At 34.2% G+C, this 27,873-nt stretch overlaps 2 protein-coding genes across 3 annotated transcripts in view; both read left to right on the top strand.

Moving 5' to 3' along the window:
- su(w[a]) (suppressor of white-apricot) overlaps window positions 1-27,873 on the top strand; it is a 104,579-nt gene that overhangs the window by 59,396 nt on the left and 17,310 nt on the right. For both annotated transcript variants that reach the window (XM_074170777.1, XM_074170778.1), the window contains exons 5-7: window positions 12,786-13,008; window positions 25,503-25,582; window positions 27,259-27,517. In XM_074170777.1, coding sequence (XP_074026878.1) covers window positions 12,786-13,008; window positions 25,503-25,582; window positions 27,259-27,517 — 562 coding nt within the window. The remainder of the gene's footprint in view (window positions 1-12,785; window positions 13,009-25,502; window positions 25,583-27,258; window positions 27,518-27,873) is intronic.
- On the top strand, window positions 15,609-18,941 carry LOC111508140 (activity-regulated cytoskeleton associated protein 1-like). The gene is given in 2 exon segments (XM_023163567.2): window positions 15,609-18,417; window positions 18,420-18,941. Coding segments are annotated over 2 exon segments (948 nt in total). The 5' UTR covers window positions 15,609-17,991.

Raw genomic sequence — 27,873 nt, 5'->3', positions numbered from 1 at the left:
AATTCAATGTGGATATAGTTTCTGCGAACGTCTTTCGAATAGAACATTCATTCCAGTGACATTTTTTCATATGTATATGTATTTGAATATTGGTTGTATTTTTCAATTTGACTAGTTTTATATATATTTTTAATTATATCTGCACTTTTGTATTTAGTATTGTGTGTAGCTATTTTCTGTTTTCAAACTGTATTGAGTGAAATGGGTCTTGAACCCATAAATAAATGAGACAAATGAGTACAAACATCACAACTGTCAAATCATATTCATAAAGAACTCAACTAACGATTATTCTTTTGCCTTTCAATCGAAACATTCCAAAAGACAATAATGAATGGATAGACAAAATTACCTGAATAGGTACTATTCTTAATTGATATCACCTCAATGAAACATTGAAAAATGAAATTGGAAAATAAACTTAATTTCACTCATATAATTTTCACTATAAATGATTCTCATTGAAAAAAAGAAGTAATATTCACAAATCAAATGGAATATTGAGTTTGCCGGTCTAGAAGTTGTAGGTACACCACAGATTTTATAGATGTCCATTTTCCGTCTTCAAATGAATCAGGATATTCTTGTAGAAATATATCAACTTTGTTCTGTTTTGGAGCTGAGTTTCTCTTGATATTATAAGCAAAATATTTTGCGATATTTTTTTTTGTTCCAAAGACCATGTTTGATTATAGAAGTTCATTTTGCTTATTTCTGAATTTCCGAGTATACCCGGAGATATCCGGAAAAAGAAATTTTTTAAAATGGTTTTTATTTTTCTCTGGCCTTATTTTTTGAAGAATTAGAAAATAAATTGCACTTCCACATTGCCATTTTTTCCCTGCTACATAATCTGTTTTCAGATTTGCTATCCGACGTTTCGTCTCCCGGCAACCACCATCAACTTTATTTTTTCTCATAGGCACTACATTGGATTATTTATGTTTTGAATACAACCAAAATTTACCTTTTCAATGATGTATCATAAGTTAACATTCTTTTTCGAAAACTTGGAGATATTAAAAATAATTCATTCTTATCATAATAGCCTTTGACTTTGATATTTTTAAATTTGACCTTCAATTTGTTACACTCAATGACATTTTGTTATTGAACAAGTCATTGAATTTTTGTCGAAAAATGGCTTTCACGAATGAAGAAGAAAAGATATACCTAATACAAATTTATTACAAATAAGAAACAGTGTTACGACATCGGAAATGTATTTAAAAACTTGTATCTCGAATGACGATAACCACATCGAACTATGTTCAAGTTATTGGATCGAAATCTCACCGAGTTTGGTGAGTATGTGGAGTATGTAGCAGCGGAAAAAGTGGCAACGTGGAAGTGCAATTTATTTTCGAATCCTTCAAAAAATGAAACCAGAAAAAAAACAGAAGAAATAAAAACCATTTTCCGAAATTTCTGTTTTTTCCGGATATCTCCATGTATACTCGGAATTTCAGAAATTTCTCAACGGCATATTTTTAGTCAGGTAAATGCACAACTTTTTCACTAATTCAACCATCTTCGTATCTCTCATAGTTTCCCAGATCCCAATGGTAAATTTGAAACACCCTGTATATGATTTGAGTTGAAACCTATATATTTTTCCAATCCGCCTTCACTTGCAAGAAGCAACAATTTTGAAATTTTTGCTGTCTTGCAAGTATTATCATAGAGCCTATAAAAATTCAATCTGTTTGACCCTCGTGTTTAGAACTTTGTCTTTTTCCTTGAGTTGATATTGGCCTACTATCATAATTCTTTGTGTATCTATATAAACTGTTCTCTTTATAAAACCCTAAACAATGGGGACAAGGAAGAAACTCACTGCTACATAATAGTATTCCTGAATTAACCCGCCTCACTGGCCTTACTTGCAAAGTAGATCGATTTTTCACTTAATTTTCTCTTTATCCCAAACCACTCAAACCTTGACGCTTTTCTTTTGAGTTGAACTTCTATTTCATTTGACTGCCAAGTTCTCAGATGTCTGGAGAAATGTGAAACATCTTTGTCACAAAAAAAACAAAATGTCATTTTGTCTTTATAAGCTTTTTTGGGAAATGTTCACCTTTCACATTCTGAAAAATATGAAAATTATAATGTATATGTGGTTCAGGTTTGTTTTTCCATATTAAAAGGTTCAGGTGGTTTGAAAATATGTGATTATTTTCTCATAAGCTCGGGCAATTCTTAGTGAATCCTGATTCCTCATTTTTTTCATGTGATTTATCGTTATATAGCATTTACGCGCCAATTTTTCCCTCCAAAAAATGGCTCAATTTGATACGAAAGATATAATTTATAGTTCAGCAAATTGCCAAGCGCGGCACTGTCGGATAATTCGTATATACAAATCGTATATGTCTAAAACTAACTCCGTACATTACAAGCAGAGCCATATAAATATGACAACACTGTGCTTCCATTAATTGGTGTACGAGCACAGTAGGATGTACGAGTATGTTTTGACTGATGAGAAACACTATGAAGACATTCAACGAAAATACATTTTTTGTGGAGGAAAATCAGTTTTTTATCGATTTATTTTGGACATTTTCATCTTCCAAAATCTGAAAAATATGAAAATTATAATGAATAAGTTAATACAAGTGTAGAAAGGGCAAACTTTTCAGTTTACCCCTATGAGTTACTGCGTAAAATCATAGTATTTTTTACAAAGAAAAATGTTATATTCATCAGTAACTTGTATTTAAAAATTTTGCCTATCAAAAAATTTGTTAAGAAATAATACAATACTTATCTTGACTTTTCGGAAGCCAAAATTCAATGAGCCTCACTCTAAGACGTAAGTTAAAATAATCAGCATATATTCTAATATCTGGTGAGAATCGTATTTCGAAAAGCTCCTTAGAAATACACTGTGCTTGGTTATCCATCTTGAAGGAAAATTCGGATAGTGGCGAAATGGCAACAGACTGATATCGGAGAGCACCTTGTATTACATAAAATGTTCCAGTTGTCAATCAACAACATTGACATAATTTTACATTTCAAAACTCCTTTGACATCTTTCGAAGTAGTTAAGAAATAAATAATCAGCAAAGGAATAACTGCAAATATTTTTTGTGCATTTCTGAAGACGGAGGAGGATTTTGGCCTCCGAAACGTTACTGATACTGATAAGTTACTGATAAATAGAACATGTTTCTTTGTGAAAAATACTTAAATTTTACGCAGTAACTTATTGGGGTAAACTAAAGTGTTTGCCCTTTCTACAGTTGTATAAATTTATCCATTATAAATTTCATATTTTTCAGATTGTGGAAGATAAAAATTCCCAAAAAAGTCGATAAAAAACTGATTTTCCCCCACAAAAAAATGACTTTCGTTGAATGTCTTTATAGTGTTTCTTATCAGTCAAAACATACTCGTACATCCTACTGTGCTCGTACACCAATTAATGGAAGCACAGTGTTGTCATATTTATATGACTCGGCTTGTAATGTACGGAGTTAGTTTTAGACATATACGATTTGTATATACGAATTATCCGACAGTGCCGCGCTTGGCAATTTGCTGAACTATAAATTATATCTTTCGTATCAAACTGAGCCATTTTTTGGAGGGAAAAATTGGCGCGTAAATGCTATATAACGATAAATCACATGAAAAAAATGAGGAATCGGGATTCACTAAGAATCGCCCGAGCTTATAAGAAAATAATCACATATTTTCAAACCACCTGAACCTTTTAATATGGAAAAACAAACCTGAGCCATATATACGGCTCAGCTTTGTAAATCTGGCTCAACAGTGCACGCACAGTTCACTATAGCTGGCTCAAGAAAGATGGAAATCTAAATCTATATATATATATATATATATATATATATATATATATATATATATATATATATATATATATATATATATAAGATGAATAGATTAGTACTTTTTGATCATTCCCATATTGATTTCAATTTAAGAGCCACCGGTATACAGCTGTTTCAGCCTATTGGGCATCGTCAGTACCGGGCAGGCGGTCCTCGATTGAAGACAAAATGAGAAAAAACCAAGAAAGTACTTGATAAAAATAGCTGCGTAAACGCAAGCGAAACATAAGTGGAACCACCTATTGGTATACCGGTGGCTCTTAAATTGAAATCAATATGGGAATGATCAAAAAGTACTAATCTATTCATCTTTTGATTTTCATGGAATTATTTTCCAGCAGCTTGACTGCATTAACCTTTCTCGATATCATATATATATATATATATATATATATATATATATATATATATATATATATATATATATATATATATATATATATATATATATATATATATATACGTGTTCTGTGTATTTTATCCCCATAAGGATTATTTTCACAACGTTTTGGCAAAGTATCATTTGCCATCTTCTGGTGATGTCTGGTTTTTTCAACCAGACTGATTAGTTCAAACTCTATGTCTCAATTTATAGGGATAGATGTTTCCCTTTACCTGCGTTGCTGCCACTACCTGTGTTTGCTCGAATACAAATGTTTTGGCCTTATTACCTGAACTGCCTCTCCTGCCTCTGTTATTGTACCTGTATTGTCATCTGCCGAGTTTTGCTTCTGGGGTTGAGCGGTCTGTTTGCTTGTGCGAAGCGATAAAACGGATCTCCATGTTGATGGTTATCTTTGCGCATGATAGCTTTGATGTAACCTCGTTATTTACCCAGGTTCCCACCGAAGAGGCACTAGAAATAATCAAAAAGAAATACAAACTGAAAGAGCATATCATCACCTTGGCGGAACATTGCATCAAAAACACTTACTTCATCTATAACGACCAACGATACAGACAAATTGAAGGGGCACCACTATCACCCGTTGTTGCCCATCTCTTTATGAAATAATCGAAACCGAAGCAATAGCAACGTCACACTTGAAACCTAAACTCTGGTTGAGGTATGTCGATGACATCTTCGTGATTTGGTATCATGGACACCAGGAACTTTCCAGGTTTTTTAATCACTTGAATGAAATCCATCCACGCATTAAATTTACGAAAGAAGTTGAAGAAGGCAACCAGCTCGCATTACTCGATGTGCTGATCATGGAAAAGCCGGACGGTACACTAGGCCACACGGTATATCGAAAGCTCACACACACGAATAGGTTCCTAAACGTAAATTCACACCACCACCCAAAACAAATTCAAGCGGTGGCAAAAACACTGATTACACGTTCCAGGAGGCTGGCAGACAACGATCACAGACAACAAGAGTTGAACACCATCAAAACAACTATACAAATGAATAACTACTCAGAAAAAAGTATAAATGCGGCTTCCAAGACCACACGGAAACAACAAAAAACTCGAGATACACCCATGACGGGTGTACGGGTGTACCACACTACCATATATTGCAAGAACAACAGATAAAATCAGCAGAATTATTCGCCGATACAACATATCAACTTCATTCGTACCAGAACGGACAATAAGGTCCATGCTTCGTGATCCCAAGGATCAGATACACAAGGAGTCAAAAGGAGTGTATGAAGTACCATGCCACGATTGTGACAGGACTTACATCGGCCAGACCAACAGACGAATCAACATACGCAAAGATGAACACAAACTAGCAGTGAAGGAAAAATTTACCACGTATTCTCTCTTCCAACACGTACTGCAGACAGGACATAACATCAATTTCGATAACACAAAAATACTAGCAAGCAATAAAAACTTTTACACTCGAACAATCAGAGAGGCTATCGAAATTGAAAAACGACCTGATAATATGAACAAGAGGGATGATGCGCAAAGATTACCATCAACATGGAGATCCGTTTTATCGCTACTCACCAGTCTGGTTGAAAAAAACAGACATCACCAGAAGATGGCAAATGATACTTTGCCGAAACGTTGTGAGAATAATCCTAATTGGGATAAAATACACAGAACACGGAGCGAAACCCGAGAAAACAGCACATCATATGTATATATGCATATATACATATATATATATATATATATATATATATATATATATATATATATATATATATATACATATATATATATATATATATATATATATATATATATATATATATAAAGTTCAGTTTGAGGCACTCCTCAAACTGAACTTTTCATCCTGTCGTCTGCCTCTTTATACAGTCCGACGTCTCAACTCAGGTATTTTAGGTAATATTAAAATACTGAAAATAAAGGAAAATTATTTGCATCATTCAAAAAAAAGTATATATATATATATATATATATATATATATATATATATATATATATATATATATATATATATACATATACAGTGTGTCCAAGATAAGGATCCTAAGCATGGGAATCTCAGTACCTGTTGGAGATACAGCTTAGGTTAAATTAGGAAAAAGTTGTGTTCTTTAAAGCTTATTTACATGCCGTTTAGAAACTTGAAGAATTTTCATGGCCTGCTGAGATATTTGGGAAAAACGAGAATTTGACAATGTCAATTTTATTTTTTTCTGACTTTATTCGAAAAGATATCAAAAAACTAATAACACTTTTTCATTGGCACTTTCAAGGTACTACATGATGGTATTTTTAGTTTTTAATCCGACGTTTCGTTTTCAAAAAACCATCATCAACTTTATTTTCTTAAATAGCCCAAAAACAAGTACACCCTGTATCTGATTCCATTTTTTATTACGAATTCAACGATGTAACACATGCCATTGTTTTCTTTTTAGTTTAAGCGAAAATTGCATTTTTTCTATTTTTAAAATGTATTTTTAAGTAGGTTAATAATGATTTTTTTAAAGTAATGAAAACAACAAAGAAATTAACGCATTTTTTATTTAATTCAAAGGAGGTGTTCAAACAGGTTTCCGTTATTTTCCAAACATAAGTATGATCTTCTAACTGTAGAACTTAAAACATCACGTAACATCTCTGGTGTAATACTGTTAAATGCGACAGTTACACATTCTCGTAACTGCTGTTCAGTTTCAAAAGAATGTTGGTAAACCCGGTTTTTAACAAAACCCCATATGAAGAAGTCCAGAGAAGTTGAGTCAGGGGATCGCGCTGGCCAAGACACTTCACTAAAGGTTCCAATCCACCTTCCAGGAAATCGCTGCGAAAGATACTCTTGAACTTGTCTAGAATTATGTGCAGGAGCACCGTCTTGTTGAAACCAACAGTTATTGACCTGTGCCAGTGGTAAATTATCTAAACAGTCTTCTACATAGTTTTGCAATAAATGATGGTATCGTTCGGCGGTCAAAGAATTATAGTAAAAAAACGAACCTAGTATTTTAGTTCCTAAAATTGCACACCACATATTAAACACAAAACGTTCTTGATGTCTTGATATTTTCTTAACACGTGGATTTTGCTGAGCCCAGTAATGCGTATTGCGGCGGTTGAAGATACCATTATTAGTGACCATACTTTCGTCGGACCATATTATTTTTGAAGGGAAATTATAATCTTCTTCACACGCGCGTGTATACCATTCGCAAAAATTTCGGCGCCGTTCGAAATCCCCTGGTTTAAGTCCTTGGCAAATCCTAAATTTATAGGGGTGATATCTATTTTTACGTAAAATAAATTGAGCTGTGGATTTGGCTACTCCTACATTATTTTCGACTTGCCTAGTTGATATTTCAGGGTTCTCAACAACTGCTTGTAAAACATTATTTTGGGCTTCTTCTGAAGATTCATGTTTTCGAGATAAAACAGGCTTTTTAAATGAACCATATTCTTTTAAATTTTGAGCCAGCTCTAAGAAAATGGACTTACATGGCTGCTTTCTTTCTGGATATGTATTAAGATACATTGCTGCTGTATTTACAGTATTTTTGTGGCACAAAATGTAGCACGTTAGCATGTCAAACTTTTCTTCATGGCTATAATGCTCACCCGGCATATTCGACGATAATAACACAATATTATCTATTCAACAATAAACAATAATAACGACAACAGTAACAATAACTCTAAAAACAACAACTCGACAAACAGGCTAACAACAACGACAATTACTATTTTATCGTGTAATTAAATAATATTTGACAGGCTCGGTGACAGGTATTTACGTCAAAGCATTTGTTTGCAACGCCTACTTGAAGATTTTTTTAAAAATAGAAAAAATGTAATTTTCCTTTAAACTGAAAAGAAAACAATGGCATGTGATACATCGTTGAAATCGTAATAAAAAATGGAATCAGATACAGGGTGTACTTTTGTTTCGGGTCATATAAAAAAATAAAGTTGATGATGGTTTCTTGAAAACGAAACGTCGGATTAAAAACTAAAAATACCATCGTGTAGTACCTTGAAAGTGCCAATGAAAAAGTGTTATTCGTTTTTTGATATCTTTTCAAATAAAGTCAGAAAAAAATAAAATTGATATTGTCAAATTCTCGTTTTTCCCAAATATCTCAGCAAGCCATGAAAATTCTTCAAGTTTCTAAACGGCATGTAAATAAGCTTTAAAGAACACAACTTTTTCCTGATTTAACCTAAGTTGTATCTCCAACAGGTACTGAGATTCCCATGCTTAGGATCCTTATCTTGGACACACTGTATATACACATCGGAAAAGTCTAGGGATATTTTAAAAATGGCAATAATTTTTTTTTAGATCGCTTTAGGGAAAAAAATGTTGACGGGTGATTATTAAACGAATGTCACTTACAACAAAATTTATTAAATGGTCAAAAATACTGAGTGCGCATATAAGCAAAACTAAAAAAAATATGGCTCGTCTTTGGCAGCCCGAAAAAAAAACAATACAAAAAAAAATTGGAATCAGTACAAAGTATGGCCTCCACGCTGGTTTATTACGGCCCTACATCTATCGTGCATCGACAAAATGAGATTGTCAATGTCTTGTTGAGGTACATTTGCCCATTCAGCAATTAAAAGCTCTCTCAATTGAAACGTTGTGTGAATATTCCCCATATGCGGAGTAATTCTTCGTTGAAGCATGTCCCACACATGCTCGATGGGATTCAGGTCCGGTAATTGTGCTGGCCATGGCAATACATCAACTCCTTCGTTGGTGAGCCAGTCAGTCACTAGACGCGCGACATGTGGACGAGCATTATCGTGCATTAGGTGGAAGTTTTCACCAACAGCACCAGCAAACGGACGGACGATAGGTAGAAGAATGGTGTCGAGGTACTGTCGAGCTGTGAGGGAGCGATTTGGAAAAACGAGATCGGTTCTGCCGCCGATCATGGTTCCGCCCCATAGCATTACTGTACCACCTCTGTATGTGTGGACTTCCTGGACGTGTCTCAAACGTTCATTATTTCCAGGTCCTCTCCACAGTCTCACTCGACGAGAATCTGGATGAAATCCAAATCTGGATTCGTCTGTAAACAAAACTGTAGCCCAATCATTTGCATCCCAGTTTTGATGTTCTTGACACCACTCTAATCTTCTAACGCGATTGCCTCTCGACAAAGGTGGACATCTAAGTGGCCTTCTGTTGTGGAGATCTGCTTCATGCAGTCGATTTCTAACAGTATCAGACCTGGTGCGTCTGCTGCAACACGTCCAAAAATCGGTCTTGAACTGCAGTTGTAGCGCGTCCTCGCCCTGGATGTTGTTCGGCTGGACTGCCAGTTTCACGGAAACGCCGCCACAATCGACTGATAACATTTTGGGAGACCCCCAAACGAAGAGCTACATCATTTTGTCGCATGCCACCTTGAAGAAGCCCTACAGCTCTATTCATCTCAGCCAATGGTAAGTGATGGCGTTCCATGTTAAAGCACAATATTTCCAGTTTAATTGCTGAGCAAGAACTGCATAGAATGTACAAACTCGACACTTTCAGATTATTCATTTTAGCCGAAAACCTACAGTTTGTAAGAAACTTGATAAAAGATTAGTTACCGTTTTTGCAGGCTTTGTTCAACCCATAGAAATCTACAGGGTGGTCGAGTGTATCAATTTAATCGAAATTAAACGACCTCATGCATTTATTTTTCTGATATTCAGTATGTTATAAAAATATCAATATCCCTAGACTTTTTCGACTTTATATATATATATATATATATATATATATATATATATATATATATATATATATTCGTGAGGTTGCAGTCAATAGCTGGGCTGTTACAAAGAAATCTCTTTGTTATATGTCAAGCTTTCGGTATATTTCACACCTTCGTCAGGACAACTACAATAATAAGATTATATATCTTGTAAAAAATATATAAATATGGAGAACTTACTAACGTGAAAATAAAATATAAAATGGTTCAAAAACAGATAGAAAAAAATTCAAATAATGACAGTTGATAAAAATTTTTGGCTGACAATGTCAAGTAGGAAAATTCTGAATGATACTCGAATTACCAGATCTTTTATTTAAATTTTGCTAAGACTATCAATATCAGTTCGTTTTTTCATTGAATGTTCTTCGTTATTAATATGTATCATTTCAAAAAATATTCTTTTAGTTGTATTGGTTTCTCTATCTGAAATATTTGGATTTTCAAAATTCATTTTATGATCCTCCGAATTAACATGTTCTGTTAATGCAGAATAATTAACATTTCGTCTGCAGATGCGACTACTTAGAGGTCTAGATGTTTTTCCTATATATGTTTTAGAACAATCCATACAAGAAATTTTGTATACTAAATTGGATTTTTGTTTATTTGAAATTGGAGCTCTTGGTTTACTGTATAATTTAGATATAGAAGTGACATTTATTTTTAATTATCTGCGAGCGCGTAGTACTGTCATCTTCTAGGCACTCCTCAAAATGAACTTGTCATCTTGTCAGGTCCTGTTGTGTTTTGATTTGTACTTATTCCTCGATAAGTGATTTATGACTGTTAAATTTATGGATGTTCAAGTTTCCCCAAATGTCCATGCGGTTTCCCTTGTTGACTTGTTTTATGAGTTTTATGTTCTCTGGTGGGGGGAAATTAAGTTTGTTTTGTATGACGTGTGTTGCGAGGTTTGATTTATATACTATTGGATTTATGTATGCCTTTTTGTGCTCATTGTACCTTTGGATTAGTTTTTTTTTTGTTTGGCCGATATAGAATTTGTTGCAGTCCGAGCATTGTATACTTTATATCCTGTTTTGGTCTTTGTCTTCTTATTTTTCATAGTTGTTTGTTTTTTGTGTTATCTTCGACCTCACATTCAATATAATGAACAAAACCATACACATTCCTAGAGAAGATCCAACACAAAGAAGAGTACCTGATGCAGTACAAATACAGGCAAATTTACCTAAAGTACCTGAGTTGAGACGCTCTGACCGTATAAAGAGGCAGACGACAGGATGACAAGTTCAGTTTGAGGAGTGCCTAGAAGATGACAGTACTACCAACGGTCGAAAGCGCTCGCAGATAATTAATAGAAGATGTAAAGCTTCGAGTGTGCATGATATAAATCAAAAATGAAAAATGTGGATACAACAATCCAAACAGGGGGGTAAACACGTGTCCGCGGTTTGTCCCCCTGTTTGGAGTGTTGTATCCACGAATTTTTCATTATATATATATATATATATATATATATATATATATATATATATATATATATATATATATATATATATATATGTTAATGCTGTAATTGTCCTAAATGCAGAAACATGACAACCTGGTAAAGCATCTGCAGAATTCCAGTCACTCTTCAACGATTTTTTTTTAAGTGATTCTATAAGAAAAATAAAATTGGAAACTGCAAAGATTGTGCTTCAAAACATGAAACCTGCACAGATTAATCATAACTAACATTCAATGAATACACATTGTGAAATAACTTACATTTCTGCATCTCATTAAGACATATTCATTAACTTGTAGAAATCGGCACCAGACACAGTTTGGACAGTGGTGTTGTATAGCTGCCTTTTGTTTTGGCATTTTGGATACTCGAACAGTCCTGTAACTTCCAGAAAATATATATTCGATTCGCCTCAACAACCATTCACAGCTTTTTCACACACTAGGACAGATGAATTTTTGAATGATTCCAACTAAGGAGAGGTTGTTAGAAATCACTCATTCTTGTAGTTCACAAAGAACTACAGAACATTTGTCCAGATTTTTTTTTCGGCTTTTACTGAGCTGGTGTCTAACTAGGCAGCTAATTCTGTACGAACTGTACTATTTAAACAAGTGAAGAGTAACGTATAACTCTTTTCTGAGTTCTGTTGAGACAGACATTTGCAAAAAAATCAATTCCTTTGCAAATTAAGGGAAACATGAGACTCCAATCTTGCAGGTTGTTCAACCCATTTCTTAAAAGGCAGGACGTATCCTTAATCTTTTCTTGATGATAGAGGAATTCTGAACTTTATTCTCAAATTATGGACAATAAAACGCCCTTCGTGGATTAGCCAAGGGAGTAGTTGTTTTCTGGTAATTTTGAATATTATTCTCTCCAAATACAAAATATCAACACTCTTGAATTTGTGAGTTTAAAAACCCCCTACAGTCTTCAGTGTTGAATTTTAAAGTTGGCACCCTGCTTCGTTCAACTACCTGTCCTTCCATCTTACTTGAAAACTCCCAATATAACCGAGTTTTCAAACTTCACATTTCAGTTTTATAATTGATAATGGGGTTAAACCCGAAACCGGTCGTTTTACTTTGATTTACTTGACTAGTGGATAAGGCAACATCGTGAAATTAATTTTAAGACAATTAAGACGCAGGTACCTAGTAGAGGTATCTATGGTATAAATATTGCCAATATTATATGTAGATTAAGTTTAATCTTTCTCTTGAAGGTGATCACTTGATGATTGAATCAATGTTTCAGCCAAAAACAATAAAGGAGTATGCACGAATAGAGAAAACAGCGTTATTTGTGTGCAGGCAGGGTCCTCAAATGGAAATTCTGATTAAAGCTAAACAAAGTAATAATCCTCAATTTGGATTTTTGAACCAAGGTGACCCATTATACAAATTTTATCGACATGTTTTGGCTGCATTCAAAAATCGAAGATATCAAGGCTATGAACCTGAAAGTAAAAACAAGACTGGTGAGACCTGATTTTTCTTTATAATTTTCTAGTGTTGCCTAATCTAGATTAGTCCAGTCATTATAGTAAGTTCACCTCGGAATTCGAGATACCCAGCTGTAAGTCTGTAAATACTTGTATATTGACACCCTAAAAGTTGTCTCAAAACCTACATATCGCACTAGTATTTCTAAAGGGGCACAACTCAAAAATCAATATGGAAAAAATCGATAAATATATCTTTATCAATCATATAAACTGTATCAAGTTGATACAGTATCATCTGAACTATATCAAGTTGATACAGTTTGGATGTTAATACAACTTGATACAGTTCAGATAAAGAAATATTTACCAATTTTTTCATAGCCTCAACTCAAATATACCGATTTTTGAGTTGTGGCATTTTAGAAATACTAGTGCGATATGGTAGGGTGTAAGCAACTATTAAATTTCAAGGTCAAAGGTCACAAAAATCGGTTTTTTGCGCTTTTTTTGGAAATATCTCATTTCCTATGGGTTTTTTGCTATTTGTATTTATTATCAATATTGTAAAATACAAAATTCTCTACAAATTTTCTTTAAAAAAAATTTTTATACGGTGAACCGTTTTCGAGATAGAGGGCGGAGAGCACGCGGTCACAGCATCGCTTCAGGTCAACCGGTGCCTCCGGTCGAAAACGCGCCATATATAGTTGATGAACTATCGATAAATCAATGATTATAAATATTTGTCAATTTTTATTAACTATTATATTATATTTTATAATTTTTTTCCTAACTTATCCACTTTTTATTCAGTATTAATTTATTTGACAACACTTACCTGCCCGTGTAATTGCAGAATTGTTAATGAAAATATAGGAATTATATTTGAATTTTAACCTAATTAATATTTATAACTTCTTACATGATGAAAAAAAAAACAAATAAATTATGAATTAATCTGTTTATTAAAAAATATCATTGAATACATTTATTTTTATTGAAAGTAAAGAAATGGAATAAAGGGTACAAAACTACAATTTATAATTTTAATCATCTTCTTCCTCTTCATCGTCGTCTTCTGGCTGCTGGTAAATTTCAAACTGGTCTTCATTATCGTCTTCAACGACATTTGTCTCAAGTTCTTCCATGATTTCGGGGTCAAAGGTTCCATCTTCGTTAATGTCGCTCTGATATGGTAGAGCATTGAGACAAGCTTGCCCATTACATTGGCCACAAGCTAAAGAGCATTGCAAGCCCGCTTTCCTGCATCCGCATCGCGAACCACAACCACTCTTGCAGTTGCAGAAAATTGTATTTAGCAAATCTTCTGGAGCAGGTGGTAAAATTGTCATGATAGGCTCCAGAAAATCGTTTCGCATTGCCCAACCCCATACCTGGGGTTCCAAATCATGTCCTAACCAAGTTTGAACTTGATAATATACACGGTTGAAATGTTGATGAGCAGCTGCACTTGTTGGTGGAATATTTGAAAGCTGCACAGGATTATTAAGTTTTGTAGACTTGACGTAATGCATATAATGAAGATGATCGAGACTTTTCAGATTTCGGAGCATTATAGACTGCCAATAAGGTTTGAGTTCCACTCTCTAATAATCTCTGTGCCGAACAATTTTCTTCCTCAAATGCTGTAGCTAGTTCATCCAAATTTGTCAGTTTCTCGAAAACTTTTAAAAATGATTTTTTCCCTTTTTAAAAAGCGCAGAAGTTATGTCACAGCCACTTAATGCGTGCAGAAATAAAATATGTTTTTTAGAATGAGGATAATTATCAAAACTTTTAGTCGAGTATATCTCCGTTTTTACATTACCTTTCCCAGCTTTTTTAAAGAAAATTTCTTGTTCGTAAGACAGTGTACGCCCAATTAAAATGACAAGTAAATCAATATCTTGTTCTATTATAACTGCAGTTTTTTTAGACTTTGATTCTTCAATGGCAGTTTCAACAATAAGAACATCCGCATCATCTCTGGCTTGTTTAGTAGTAATATTTGCAGCTTGTAGTTTTTCAATTAACATATTAATGAACTTATCTTTGTTATTTCGATTTGATAAGAATTTTTCTTGAGTAACTGGTACAACCATTGTTTCATCGAAACAAACTTCATACGTTTTTGAAAGTGCAGCAGATCTTCCCAGGTATAATTTTCGACGTAGTGGAAGAATTTTAAAATGTACAGATTTTAAAGAGGCACTAAATTATTTTCTATTTAAAATGTCATTAGTGTAAATGGGAATGTAATTATATTATGATTTAAGTTTTTCTCTTAATTATTTTTTAATTTTAGTAAACGGTTATCAGTATTATTGAATAGATATAGATTTAATGCATGAAGAAAATGATAAAATATAATATAATAGTTAATAAAAATTGACAAATATTTATAATCATTGATTTATCGATAATTCATCAACTAAATATGGCGCGTTTTCGACCGGAGGCACCGGTTGACCTGAAGTGATGCTGTGACCGCGCGCTCTCCGCCCTCTATCTCGAAAACGGTTCACCGTATAAAATTTGTTTTTAACAAAATTTGTAGAGAATTTTGTATTCTACAATATTGATAATAAATACAAATAGCAAAAAACCCATAGGAAATGAGATATTTCCAAAAAAAGCGCAAAAAACCGAGTTTTGTGGCCTTTGACCTTGAAATTTAATAGTTGCTTACACCCTACCATATGTAGGTTTTGAGACAACTTTTAGGGTGTCAATATACAAGTATTTACAGACTTACAGCTGGGTATCTCAAATTCCGAGATTCTTACCTAATTTAAGCTTAAATGACTGGATTAAGATAAGATGTTTTCATTTTGGAAAGTGCTTGTTTTCTGAGGTGATACTACATGATGTCAGGAATTCAGAACACTTCTTATTTTTAGTCGGACTCAATTAGTTCTCAAGATATAGCCTGTCAATTTGTATTCTGTCATATTTTACCTTTTTTTAGGCAATGAATGATTTTTTTATTCAACCCATCTTTTTCTATATCATCGCACCTTTTTCTATCCCTTTTCATTCACTTATTGCCAAGATTTTTGAAATTAAATTGAATTTACATAATTTGTCAGGTGCTTAGGTACATAACACAAATCACTTTTTGTAAATTGCATGAAGTTTCACTATTGGGATTAGAAAATTCTCTACCAACCAAAAATTATGTTTTTCAACAATCACTTAGTAATTTATAATGTTTTTGGATTTTTCAACTTTCAGTTGATTATAATATTTATACCTAAAATGAAAATAATTAATATTGAAAAATATTGATGTGTGCATTTGTTGAATTGTTGGTACCTAGTTGCGGACATTTATCTGTCAAGTGGTTGTCTTTTTTTTGTTAGCTGTTTTCTCTCTCTAAATTTCAATATTTCAAATATCATTTGTGAAAAAAATTAAATATTACATTATGGGATACTCACAGATTTTCGCGATTTTTTCTGGGATGATATTACATGATTCAATTAGTTCTCAAAATATAGCTTGTCAAAGTTTGTGTCATGTTATATTTTACTTTTTTTTAAGCAATAAAGGATTGCAATTCCCATATTTTTCATTTACACACCTTTTTCCATATCGTCATACATACCTTTTTCTATCCCTTTTCTAAAATACATGAGGTTTCCAATTTGGTAGATCAAGTTGGATGTTGAGATTGTTGAGAAAAGATGGTTTTTTCAGAGTTAAACATTCGAAAATACGTTTTTTTTTAGAATTCGAAGGTTGAAGAAAGATAGTTTTTACAAAATTAAATATTCAAAAATAACATCCTCTTAGAATTCGTAGGACAGGTTAGATGTTGAGAATAGATAGTTTTTAAATAGTTTGTATTTAGTTTTCTAGAATACATGAGGTTTTCAATTTAGTAGGGTAGGTTAGATGTTGAGAAAATATAGTTTTTCAAAGTTGAATGTTCGAAAATATGTTTGTTTTCGAATTCGGAGGTCAGGTTAGATGTTGATGAAAGATATTTTTTCAAAAATTAAATATTCGAAAATACGTTCCCTTTAGAATTCGGAGGTCAGGTTAAATGTTGAGGATAAATTGTTTTTTCCAAAAGAAATATTTGACAATACGTTTGTTTTAGAATTCTGAGGTTAGGTTAGATGTGGAAAATAGATAGTTTTATAAAAATTAAATATTCGAAAATATTTTCCTTTCAGCTGTCAAAATAGATGTTGGAATAGATAGTTTTTTAAAAATTAAATATTGTAATAAATCAATTTAACCCATCCTTGGGCCGGCTCTGCCGTGCCCTAGTAGGTGACTGCCAAACCCGAATCCAAACATGAAGAACTATCAAAAGACAGTTAGGGAGTTACAGTTGACACAAGGCGTACGAATTGTCTTCGCGTTGCGAAATAATCTCAATGTATTGTTGTGTTATTATTAACCGAAAATCTATTTAATTGAATATCTTCCTTTCTCACAGTTACTGTGAACTTTCTATAAATACGCTTTTATAGTGGCGCTCCAACTAGTGGCCAGAACATTTGAAAAAGTCGTAGGATTCTTAGTGGATTTTTTACCGGTTTTATTTCGTGCCGTGTGTGACAAAATTCAGAATTGTTTCTTTGGTCCCGGTTTCACCGATTGATGATCATTGTTGCTTCTGGATTTCAATTCTAAGAACTCTGATGACTCGTTTATTGTACATTCAGTTCGTCTGTTCGAATATTTAAAATATCAGTGTGTGCTTTAAAATCCCATTTGGTGATTTGTAATTCTGAACTTCCAAGGAAATACAGAGATGCAATAAGCTGGAATTTGGTATAGTATTCATAGTAGCGGAAATACTGTAAGTACGCTTTATACTTTTGACTCGCTGAACTTTGTGAAAACCAAATATTTACAATCACGAATCAACAGGGTGGTCACCCGTATTTTTTACCCGTATTTTTGTGTGGACAATTTAGTGCGGTTGAACGTCAGGAACGTACTCAAAAACGAAATACTTTGGCAAACGTAGTTTTGACTAATGAACAATTCGCGGAACTCATGTCGCGAATATCACTGGTAGGTAACGCTACACAGGGTGTTACTACTGGCGGCAATTTTTCGAAGTGCTTATCACGTTTTGACGGTTCTAAAGACTCTGTTGTGAATGCTTTCATTGATGCCGTTTGTATATATAAAGATTGTGCTCAAGTATCCGACGCAAATGCTCTCAAAGAACTTCCGAGGTTGTTCGATGGGTTCGCGGCAAAGTGGTATCAAGGCGTAAAGACTACATGGAACGTCGCTCTATTGGAAGCTCTATTCAAAACCACATTCGGTCCACGAAAACCACCATATAGAGTCTATCGTGAACTATTCGCAACCGAGCAAGACTTAAATACTCCTACATACATTTTTATTTGTAAACTGCGTTCAGTACTAGCACAGCTTCCTTCTGGAACTCTTACAGAAGGGGTTCAATGGTTTATGGATTATTGAATCGTAGAATTAGAGAGAAAGTTCCACGTGAAAAAATGAAAACTTTTAGTGAACTTTTGACAAACTCAAGGTTGATTGAAGAAACTTTCGACCGTAGTGACAAGATCGTGACGAAAGACACTAAAGATACTCAAAGACGCCAATACTGTAAAAACATAGGCCACACAAAAGACGAATGTAGGAAACTTTCAAACAGAAATTCTCAGGACAACGGAAAACCTAAAACATCTACCCGTGATTCAAACACCGCTCGATTTAGTTCATCCAATTCAACATCAGATAGTACTTCTCGGAGTAATATCATTTTCGCATTATCGTGCTATGGATGCGGTATGATAGGGTTCATTCGTACTAATTGCCCTTCATGTAATAATTTCGAAACGTCCTCAATGGAATTTTTCAGCATCGACACGCTCATTGCCCCTCTTTACAGACCATATATTCATGTAGACATTTTAGGTCATCACGGTCAAGGTCTCATAGACACAGCGGCAAAACAGAGTGTTCCGTAAGGCCTTATATGATATTTTGAAACGCGAAGGCCAAGCATTTTCTGAAGAAAACATTTTGGTGAAGTTTGCTGATGGTCAAGGTAAAATGAAGAATGTCCTTGTACCTGTGTTGACGTGAAGGTCAAAGACAAGACTATACCTACCAAATTCATCATCTTCCCAGATACACCAAATAAAACTCTCTTTGGCATAGATTTCATACAGGATGCGAAACTTATCCTAGACGCTCATAATAAGAAGTGGTACTTCTCAGAAAACTAATCGGTTCGCTACGAATTGATATTTGAATCTGCCACCAATTATTCCGATCTCGCTTCCTACTCGACTCCCGAAACTAAAAAGGCTGATAACCTGCGTCCGGAAGAAGGAACCATGCTTACAGATGATCAACGTTCTCGACTCCAACTCTTTCTGAATCAGCACGAGAATATATTCAGTCTGGGGGGAGAACCGACTCCCTATGCACAGCACCACATCAACACTGGCGATCACCCTCCGATTGCCTTACCTCCGTACCGAATGTCCCCAGCGGATACGAGTCACTTGTCCCCACTAACAACAAGTGACTCCTATCCGCTTCCGCGAATGGACGATTTACTCCATGCAGCCAAAAGAACATTCTACATGACCACAATAGATTTACGATCGTGTTATCGAGCCTGAAAAAGTTACTTTCGTTACGCCTTTCGGGACATATCGTTACCTTTTTATGCCGTTCGGTTTGAAAGGAGCTCCCGGAACATTTCAACGATTAATGGACCAGTTTCGACGTGGTCTCGGCAGTGTCGTGATTCTCAGTTACTTGGACGATTTAATTGTTCTTTCTAGTACGTTTGACGAACACCTACATGACTTGAAGCTCGTGTTCGATAGACTTGAACAATTTGAACTTCGCGCCAACCGTAAGAAGTGCGTGTTCGCGAGTGCCAAAGTAAAATACATTGGACATTACATTACTCCGGATGGTATTTCGGTTGATCCCGAGAAGACTTCGGTGATAAGTGAACGTTTACCACCACGGAACGTCAAAGAAGTGCTATCCTTCCTTCAAACTGCTAGCTGGTATAGGCGATTTGTAGAAAACTTCGCAGAAGTATCTCGCCCGCTCAGCGATTTAACGAAAAAGAAGGCAGTGTGACGGTGGACTCCCGAATGCCAATTGTCATTTGAAAAACTGAAGCAGTTGCTGTATACTTGGACAAAATGACGAGACGAATCGTGACGAGTCTGATACGTACTGTTGTGAGTAGTTATGCATTAGGCGCCGTATTGCTACAAGGTGAAGGAGAAGATGAGCATTCTGTAGGGTACGCGAACCGTTGACTGAATGCCGCAGAACGAAACTACTCCACGTCAGACAGGAAAGCCTTAGCTGTGGTATAGGCCCTAGGAAAATTCAGAGGCTACGTTGAAGGCTCTCCGATAGTCGTGCAAACCGATCACCAACCACTACGATGGTTACTCAGTTTGAAATCACTTACTGGTAGGTTAGCACGATGGGATTTACTTATGCAAGATTACGATATCAAGATAGAGTACTTACCAGGAAAACGACCGTTGTCGCCGATACTTTGTCTCGTCCTCCTTACGACCATGAAGAACAAGTGGCTTGCGGGTTGTTGGAGGTTATTATCGATTCATAGGAAGGCGGATGAAATAAGAAACGAACAATTGAAAGATCCTGAACTGGCAAAAATAATCAAAAGTTTCGAAGATCCTTCGGATACAGAATTTGCCAAGTAAACAGATCGAGGTTATATCCTGTCCCAGGGAGTAGTATATCACTACTCCCCAGAAGAAGATGAAGAAGAAGTACAGTTGGTAGTGCCTTTTCACGAAAGACCCAGAATTCTAAGTGAATGTCATGACGCACCAGAAGCCGCTCATTATGGTGTTGAGCGTACTCTCCAACGCATTGCAAAGAGGTATTGATTACTTCATAGTGATACGCCGATACGTGACCGCTTATGTAAGTAAAAGCCTTGATTGTCAGCGCTACACAGCCACAAACCAGAAACCAGGTGGACTTCTACAAACTCCTACAAATCCTAGCCATAGATCTCTTCGGGACCGTTACCAGAAGGACCAAGTGGAGAAAGGTGGATATTCATTGTTTAAGATATTTCTACGAAGTGGGTCAAGTTATTTGCCTTACAGCGTGCTACTGCAGAGGAGTGTGCCCTCATTCTGCTTAACGAAATATTTTTCCGCTATGGATTTCCTCGTAAAATCATCAGCGACAATGGCGTACAGTTTGTATCTGCATGCAACAGGTATGCTATACCTTGGACATCAAGGAAACATTTACCCCTCTTTATCACCCGTCAGCCAACATGGTCGAGAGGAAAAATCGTGATCTCAAACCACGACTCGCTATCCTGGTGGGGAGCGATCTTCGATCATGGCCTGAGAAGTTTGCAACGACTAGATTTGCCATGAACTCCGTATGGTGTAAAACTACAGGAAAGACTGCTGCCTACTTAACATTTGGGCGCGAGTTGCGAACTCCTGACGACGTGAAACATGATTTCAGGGTCGTTACGGATACCGAGAATTTCCTTCCCCAGATAACTCCCTATCTAAAGAAAATTTCAATCACTTGGCAAGAGGTCAAAGCGTTAAATGAAAAAGCCCAAGACCGTCGAAAGGTCTATGCAGATGTCCGAAGAAATGATGTGGATCCTTTCAAGGTTGGTGACCTAGTGTACGTGCAGACACACGCGCTTAACAATGCTGAGAAAGGACTCACTGCAAAGTTTCATCCGAAAAGAGATGGACCTTACAAGATACTGAGGCAGGTATCCGCAATCAGTTATGAGGTTGCCTATCCCGATAACCAAACAACACCGTTGGGAGTTTACCATATCTCATCTCTCACTCATGCTAAAGCCAGCGAAGTTGAGAAACCTGCACTTGGTTTGAGAAAAAGAAGGCGACCCGCGAATAAGAATACAGTCAGTAGAACTGGCCCCTCCTCGAGGCGAGTTCGAGACCAGGGGGGGAGAATGTAACAAATCCCTTTTACCCATCCTTGGGCCGGCCCTGCCGTGCCCTAGCTGGTGGCTGCCAAACACGAAACCAGACAGGAAGATCTATCGAAGGACAGTTAGGGAGTTACATTGACACACTTATGGCCTACGAATTATCTTCGCGTTGCGAAATAATCTCAATGTATTGTTGTGTTATTATTAACCAAAAATTCATTTAATGAGTCATTTTCCTGAGAATAGTACAGCAAACGTGTCACGAGAGGCAGCAGTAGTAGTAGTAGAGACAAACAATAAACTATTCACATGTAAAACATTGTTATTTACGTAATATTAATTTATTATTTAAAAATATAAATCTGATATAAAAATTATTTTGTGCTAGTATAATGCCAACAAAGCATTGCTGTGTGTTGCGTGTTTTTTATACCATTTATAAAACCTCATAAAAGTAAGGTTAGATGTAAGAAATGGACACATACTTCGAGGAGAGTGGATTTAACAGTGCAAAAAATAAATAAATATTCATATGTATGCTCTAAACATGAAATGAATAGTAAATTTTTCATAGTTAATTACCATTGATTAGAATGAAATATTATCTCAATCGTTTATTAAATTATATTATTTTATTATATATAATCCTGTCTATTAATTCACCTTTTTCCAGTTACTTTTAAATTACGGCATGCAAGCCAACGTTTTAATGTTACAACATTTGTATCCTTTACAGTTGCAAATTTTAGTTTTGCTCCAGGAACATTTTCTTCTGTTAAAAACATTATTTTTTAATTGTACTTTACCATATGTTTATACGAGTATTAGGCAGTGTTTGTCCCTACCGAACTACTAGCTGCTAGTGAGTGATTTTTCGTACTTCAGGAAAAAGGTTCATTGAATATCTTCCTTTCTCATAGTTTCTGTGAACTTTCTATAAATACCCTTTTATAATATTTGAAAATACGCCTCTTTTACAATTCAGAGGTCAGGTTAGATGTTGAGGATGAATAGTTTTTCAAAATTGAATATTCGAAAATACGTTAGAATTCGAAAGTCAGGTTAGATGGAATGTTATATATCATCGCATTTGTTGCGGTTATTTTTTTTTGGTTAGCTGTTCTCTCTCTAAATTTCAATCTTTCAAATGATTTCTACCATCATCTAGTATCATCATAGAAAAATCGCGGAAATCCGTGTGAACCCCGTTACTTTTTAAAATTTTGTTTTAAATGTCAATGCATTTTATACACAGAATGCGGCTGTAATTTTTTTCAAAAGAGAAATGAAAATTTCTATGTTTTTTACCACTTTTGTAAATTTTCATTTCTCTTTTCATTATGATTTCCTACCACGTAGTAACGGCTACATCCATCAATTTAGTAATTTCTTTCGTTTGGTTGTTCTCTTTATCTCCATATTTAAATGTAGTGCTGAAAAAAAAGACGTAATTTTGATACTTTGACAAGCTAGATCTCGGAAACTAATCGAGTCCGACAAAAAAAAAGTTCTGAATTCCTACCATCATCATAGAAAAAATCGCGAAAGTCCGTGAGTATTTTAAAACTACAATTTTCCCCATAAACATTTGAAATACCATGTTTTAACATATTTTATGTAGAATTGAGGTTTTGTTAAAGGAATTGATTTTTTTTTGGATGAGTGCATGGGTATTTTTTTATTGTTTCATGCTGCCACAAATTTTCATAGTTTTTTTTGTTAAATATATAATTTTCAACTGTCATTTCAATACGAAAACAGCACATTCAATTCTCACTTATTAATGTAATATTACCAACAACCAAAAAACAACATTCTTGTAAAATTGTCATCCAGTCTAAAAATACATGTACATCAAACAACTTAAAGTTAGTAAAGAAGATATATTTCTGAGGAAATATTGTATGGAAGTGTATGGAGTAATATTATGGTATAGGAATGTAGGCTTTCACGGCTGCCGTGAATGTTTTGGTAACTTATAAACTGAACAAAAAGAGTACTTCTATCACGCCACTGAAGATGACTGTTGCAATTGAAGTGTTTCGAGATTATAATCAGAAAAGACCACGGCAAAACCCGGAAACGAACCAAAAGAATATTATGGTTTTATTGAAAACACTATCCATACCATTCAAGTATCCACCCAAGCTAGATTCTTTAATTCAACTTTATGTTCACACCAACCCTATAAAAATCTATACCTATATAGATTTTGTTTAATAAAATATTTTTTGAATTAGTTGAATATAGGAATTATAATGAATCTATTAGAAAGATTTGTGCTAAAGCATTAAACAAATTTCGCAAGGTATGACAAATTACTTGAGTGGATAAACTATATCGGATAAAGGTTTCATTTGGAGCACATGTACAAGTATTTTTTCTGAGATGGTTACTCTTTGTATTTCGCTCTAAATAGAAAACAGCAAATAAAACTCAAAAATGTACAATACAACAATTATCTACATATGACAACTGACACCAATGACAAATACACAGCACACAAGACATGTGCTTCAATGAAAATCTTTATTTGATATAGTAATAGTAGTAGCGGTAGTATTTATTGGCCATATTTACATATAGAGTACAATTGGCAGGTCAAAAAAGTCGCTGACAGGTATGAGAATATAAAAATTTCACGTTACATAGTGAAGATACTTTTGACTTACTGTCAAATTAGAATTATCATCTTAGAAATTTATTAAATACCTAGGTTAGAAATACAAATATAATTTATCTAAGCAAGAATAATGTTACAACTTAAAAAAAATATTTTGGAGAATATAAAATGAGTAAGTAGCACAATTCTTCTAGGATGGAGTTTTTTTGCGCAATCTTGGACCTGTCTCTGGAAAACACTGCAGCCTCATGTACTTATTAAGTTTTTCTCCATCTTTTTTATGGCACCCGGTTTAACAATCGTATCCCCTGTTCTAGTTTGCTGGATGTAGGTCATATTCTTCTGGACATAATTTGGGTTATCCATAAATTATTTGCCTCCAGTAACCTCACATTGGCATAAAATATAACGAGCTGTCTCTGTCCGTTTATTACAAAAGCCTACAGGGAAGGTGTCTCCGTTGTAGAGCTCAATTTTGTTCAGATGTCCTCTTAATAGACAGTGTCCAGTGAGTAATTATTCTGAGTCGATCTCTGCTTTGTTAAAACTGTTCTTCAGTTCTCTTCTGGGACCTTTATAGTGAACCCACAGCTGGTTAACAGAAAAACAGATTTTAACAGATGAAAGTTTTCCGGGGAAAGTTTTCCTAGTTTTTATAGACCCAAATATATGTTGAGAAACCACTAAACTATTTGAACTTTGATTTTATGATATGAAGTATTGTAAAATGTGTTTTTGAGTTTTCCACATTGTTTTTACTGGGGTTGAGTATTTGATATAAAAAACCAGTAAACTACATTTTATAATTTTTTCTGCTATATATAATTAATATATACAACATGCAATCTGAAATATTTTTTTCACTTGTGAATGTACCTTTTTTGTTTAATTATTTTATTGCATTATTTTATTTCTGATTGTATAGACAGTTGTCATAAATACATTTATTTTCAGTTGATTCAACGGAAGACATGGTTCAAGACACCAGTAGACATTATTTACATCCGAGTTTGACATCAAACATTCCAGAACTGGTAGGTGTACAAACAGTTGTTCTTATTCAGTTTAATAGAGACCTTTTTCTTGTAGTAAGTGTAAAAAAATTTGTGTTTTATATTGTGCATCAAAGGGGTTTGAATAAAATTTTATTATTCAGAGTGATTTTTTTTCATTGATTTTGAACTACTACTAATAATACACTTTTCTGTTTGCAGGTAATTTGGTCGAAGAGATTTTCATTTTTTAATTTTACAGCCCTTGGAAGATCTACCAATTTTGGAAAACATGGATTCTTGACCGATATTATAAAAAATATTTCGATTTACTGCTGAAAAGTCTCAACTTATGCCAACTCTGTATCAGAGTTGTAACATTCTTTAGGATGTACTCACTGTACTCACTGAACATGAGGACAGTTTAATAATACAGTTTTTCTCCTTCTGAGTTTAAGATTTACGAATTTTTTTTTTTTTTTCGAAAGTATTACTTCGTTTGTTCTTCATAAAACTATTACTATATGAATAATTTTCTGACACAACTTTTAACATGTTGTTTGGAGCATTATATACAATCAAGTTTCTGAAATACAAAAGTGCAAACATTTTAGTATCTTCAACTAGAACATATTCATAGTAAAAAGGGGTTGTGAACCCATTATTTCTTTCTGTTAAGGTTTCACATTTTTTGTTTTTATTCAATGAATTTTGAAGAAAGAAATATCGACTGTTGAAATATCATAATTTTGTATAAAGAGTGTGTATTGCCAGTGAATTCTTGAACATTTGAAGTTTTGAAACTTCAACTTGAAAAATATAAAAAAGACAGATGAATATCACACGTATGTTAAAAAGAGTTTGACAAATTAAGTTTTAAATATATTGTGCTGGGCGTAGATACACCTAGCACATATTTAGATAAATATTATATTTGATTGAACTGTGGAAATATAGAAGTTTCAACTGAGTAAATTTGCTGAGAAAATGCTATATTATAAATATTTTCATGCAATACTATGAAAAATTACGTATAATAATTTGAAGTGGTATTAAATTATTGGGAGCTAGACTAAATAGAATTCACTGTTTCCATAAAATACAACAAACTTGGATGATGAAACAACAGACAATCTCGTTACAAAATTATGTCAAAACTGAATGTGTTATAATTTTCCTGTATATTTGTGAAATCAAAAATAGTAATTTCATTTCACTAGGAACACATAGAATTTGAAACTGAAATTAAATTGTGTCAAAATTTCAGCCTGGGTGGCTTAAAAACTGAGTAATGAATCACATATTCAAACGAAAAACTGAAATAGTTTTTTCAGTATGCAAATTATTAGTTTTTTAAGTTTGATAAATTTATAGCATCTAGCAGAAAAAAAATTAGAGATCGTCTATTGAACTGTTTTCTTATTTCTATGTGAAAAAAATGTAAAAAAATACATTCAGTTGTTTTTAAGGCCTTTATCGTGATTATAATATTCACTATATCCTATCTACCTGTTGTGACACGTTTTAACTAAGAATAAAACAGCTGAAGTTGAAAATGATTTCCTAAAAATTTCAACTCAGAAATGATTTGTCAAATCTAACAATGAAAGAATATGAAATTATTATGCAATTATCATTTCTCCAGTCCTGGGCTGTTCTTGTATTCTGCCCTTTGGCGAATCCCCTTAAAAAAGTAATTTGGATTTATTGTCAAACAGGATGCTTCTACAGTGATTTCCGTACCCCAAATTCCATACAAGCCTTCAGTGAATTGTGCCTATTCTCAATTGGTCAATCGGATTCAAGGCAGTAAAGTTGAAAATCAAGATTATTCAAATTCTACTACCATGACCATTTCTGATTTTGAACAGATGACTTACGAACAACAACAGTACTACCAGTACTACTATGCCCAGCAGTACTATGAGTATTACAAGCAGATGGCTATGTACCAACAAGGCCAAGAAGCCAATTCAGGTATGAATATTTCTACTATTGAAAATGTATTGGAATTATATGTGTCTGTTAACTGCCATTTGGGCTGCCACCTTTCCATTTCAACATTGAAGCCTCATGGTCTTAATTCGTTTTTTCTCCTCTCTTTCATGACACCCAGTTTAACAATTTTGTTCCCTGTACTAGTTTGTATAGTCAAAGTAACCGGTATAGTGCATAGTTAAGGCTATCAGCGATCTTAAAGGCCAAAAAAATCAATACAGAGAAATAAAGCCGCTAGGTCACGTGGACTATAGACTTGGTGGTTCGTATTGGATGATTTTTACTAACCAAGTTTTATGATTGGCCGAAGAGTCATGAAATTAAATTTGAATTCA

Source organism: Leptinotarsa decemlineata, unplaced genomic scaffold, assembly GCF_025532065.1.
Source record: "Leptinotarsa decemlineata unplaced genomic scaffold, Ldec_3_MD MMD2_P_RNA_scaffold_9, whole genome shotgun sequence".
Classification (NCBI taxonomy): Eukaryota; Metazoa; Arthropoda; class Insecta; order Coleoptera; family Chrysomelidae; genus Leptinotarsa; species Leptinotarsa decemlineata.
This window is presented reverse-complemented; position numbering and strand designations above follow the sequence as displayed.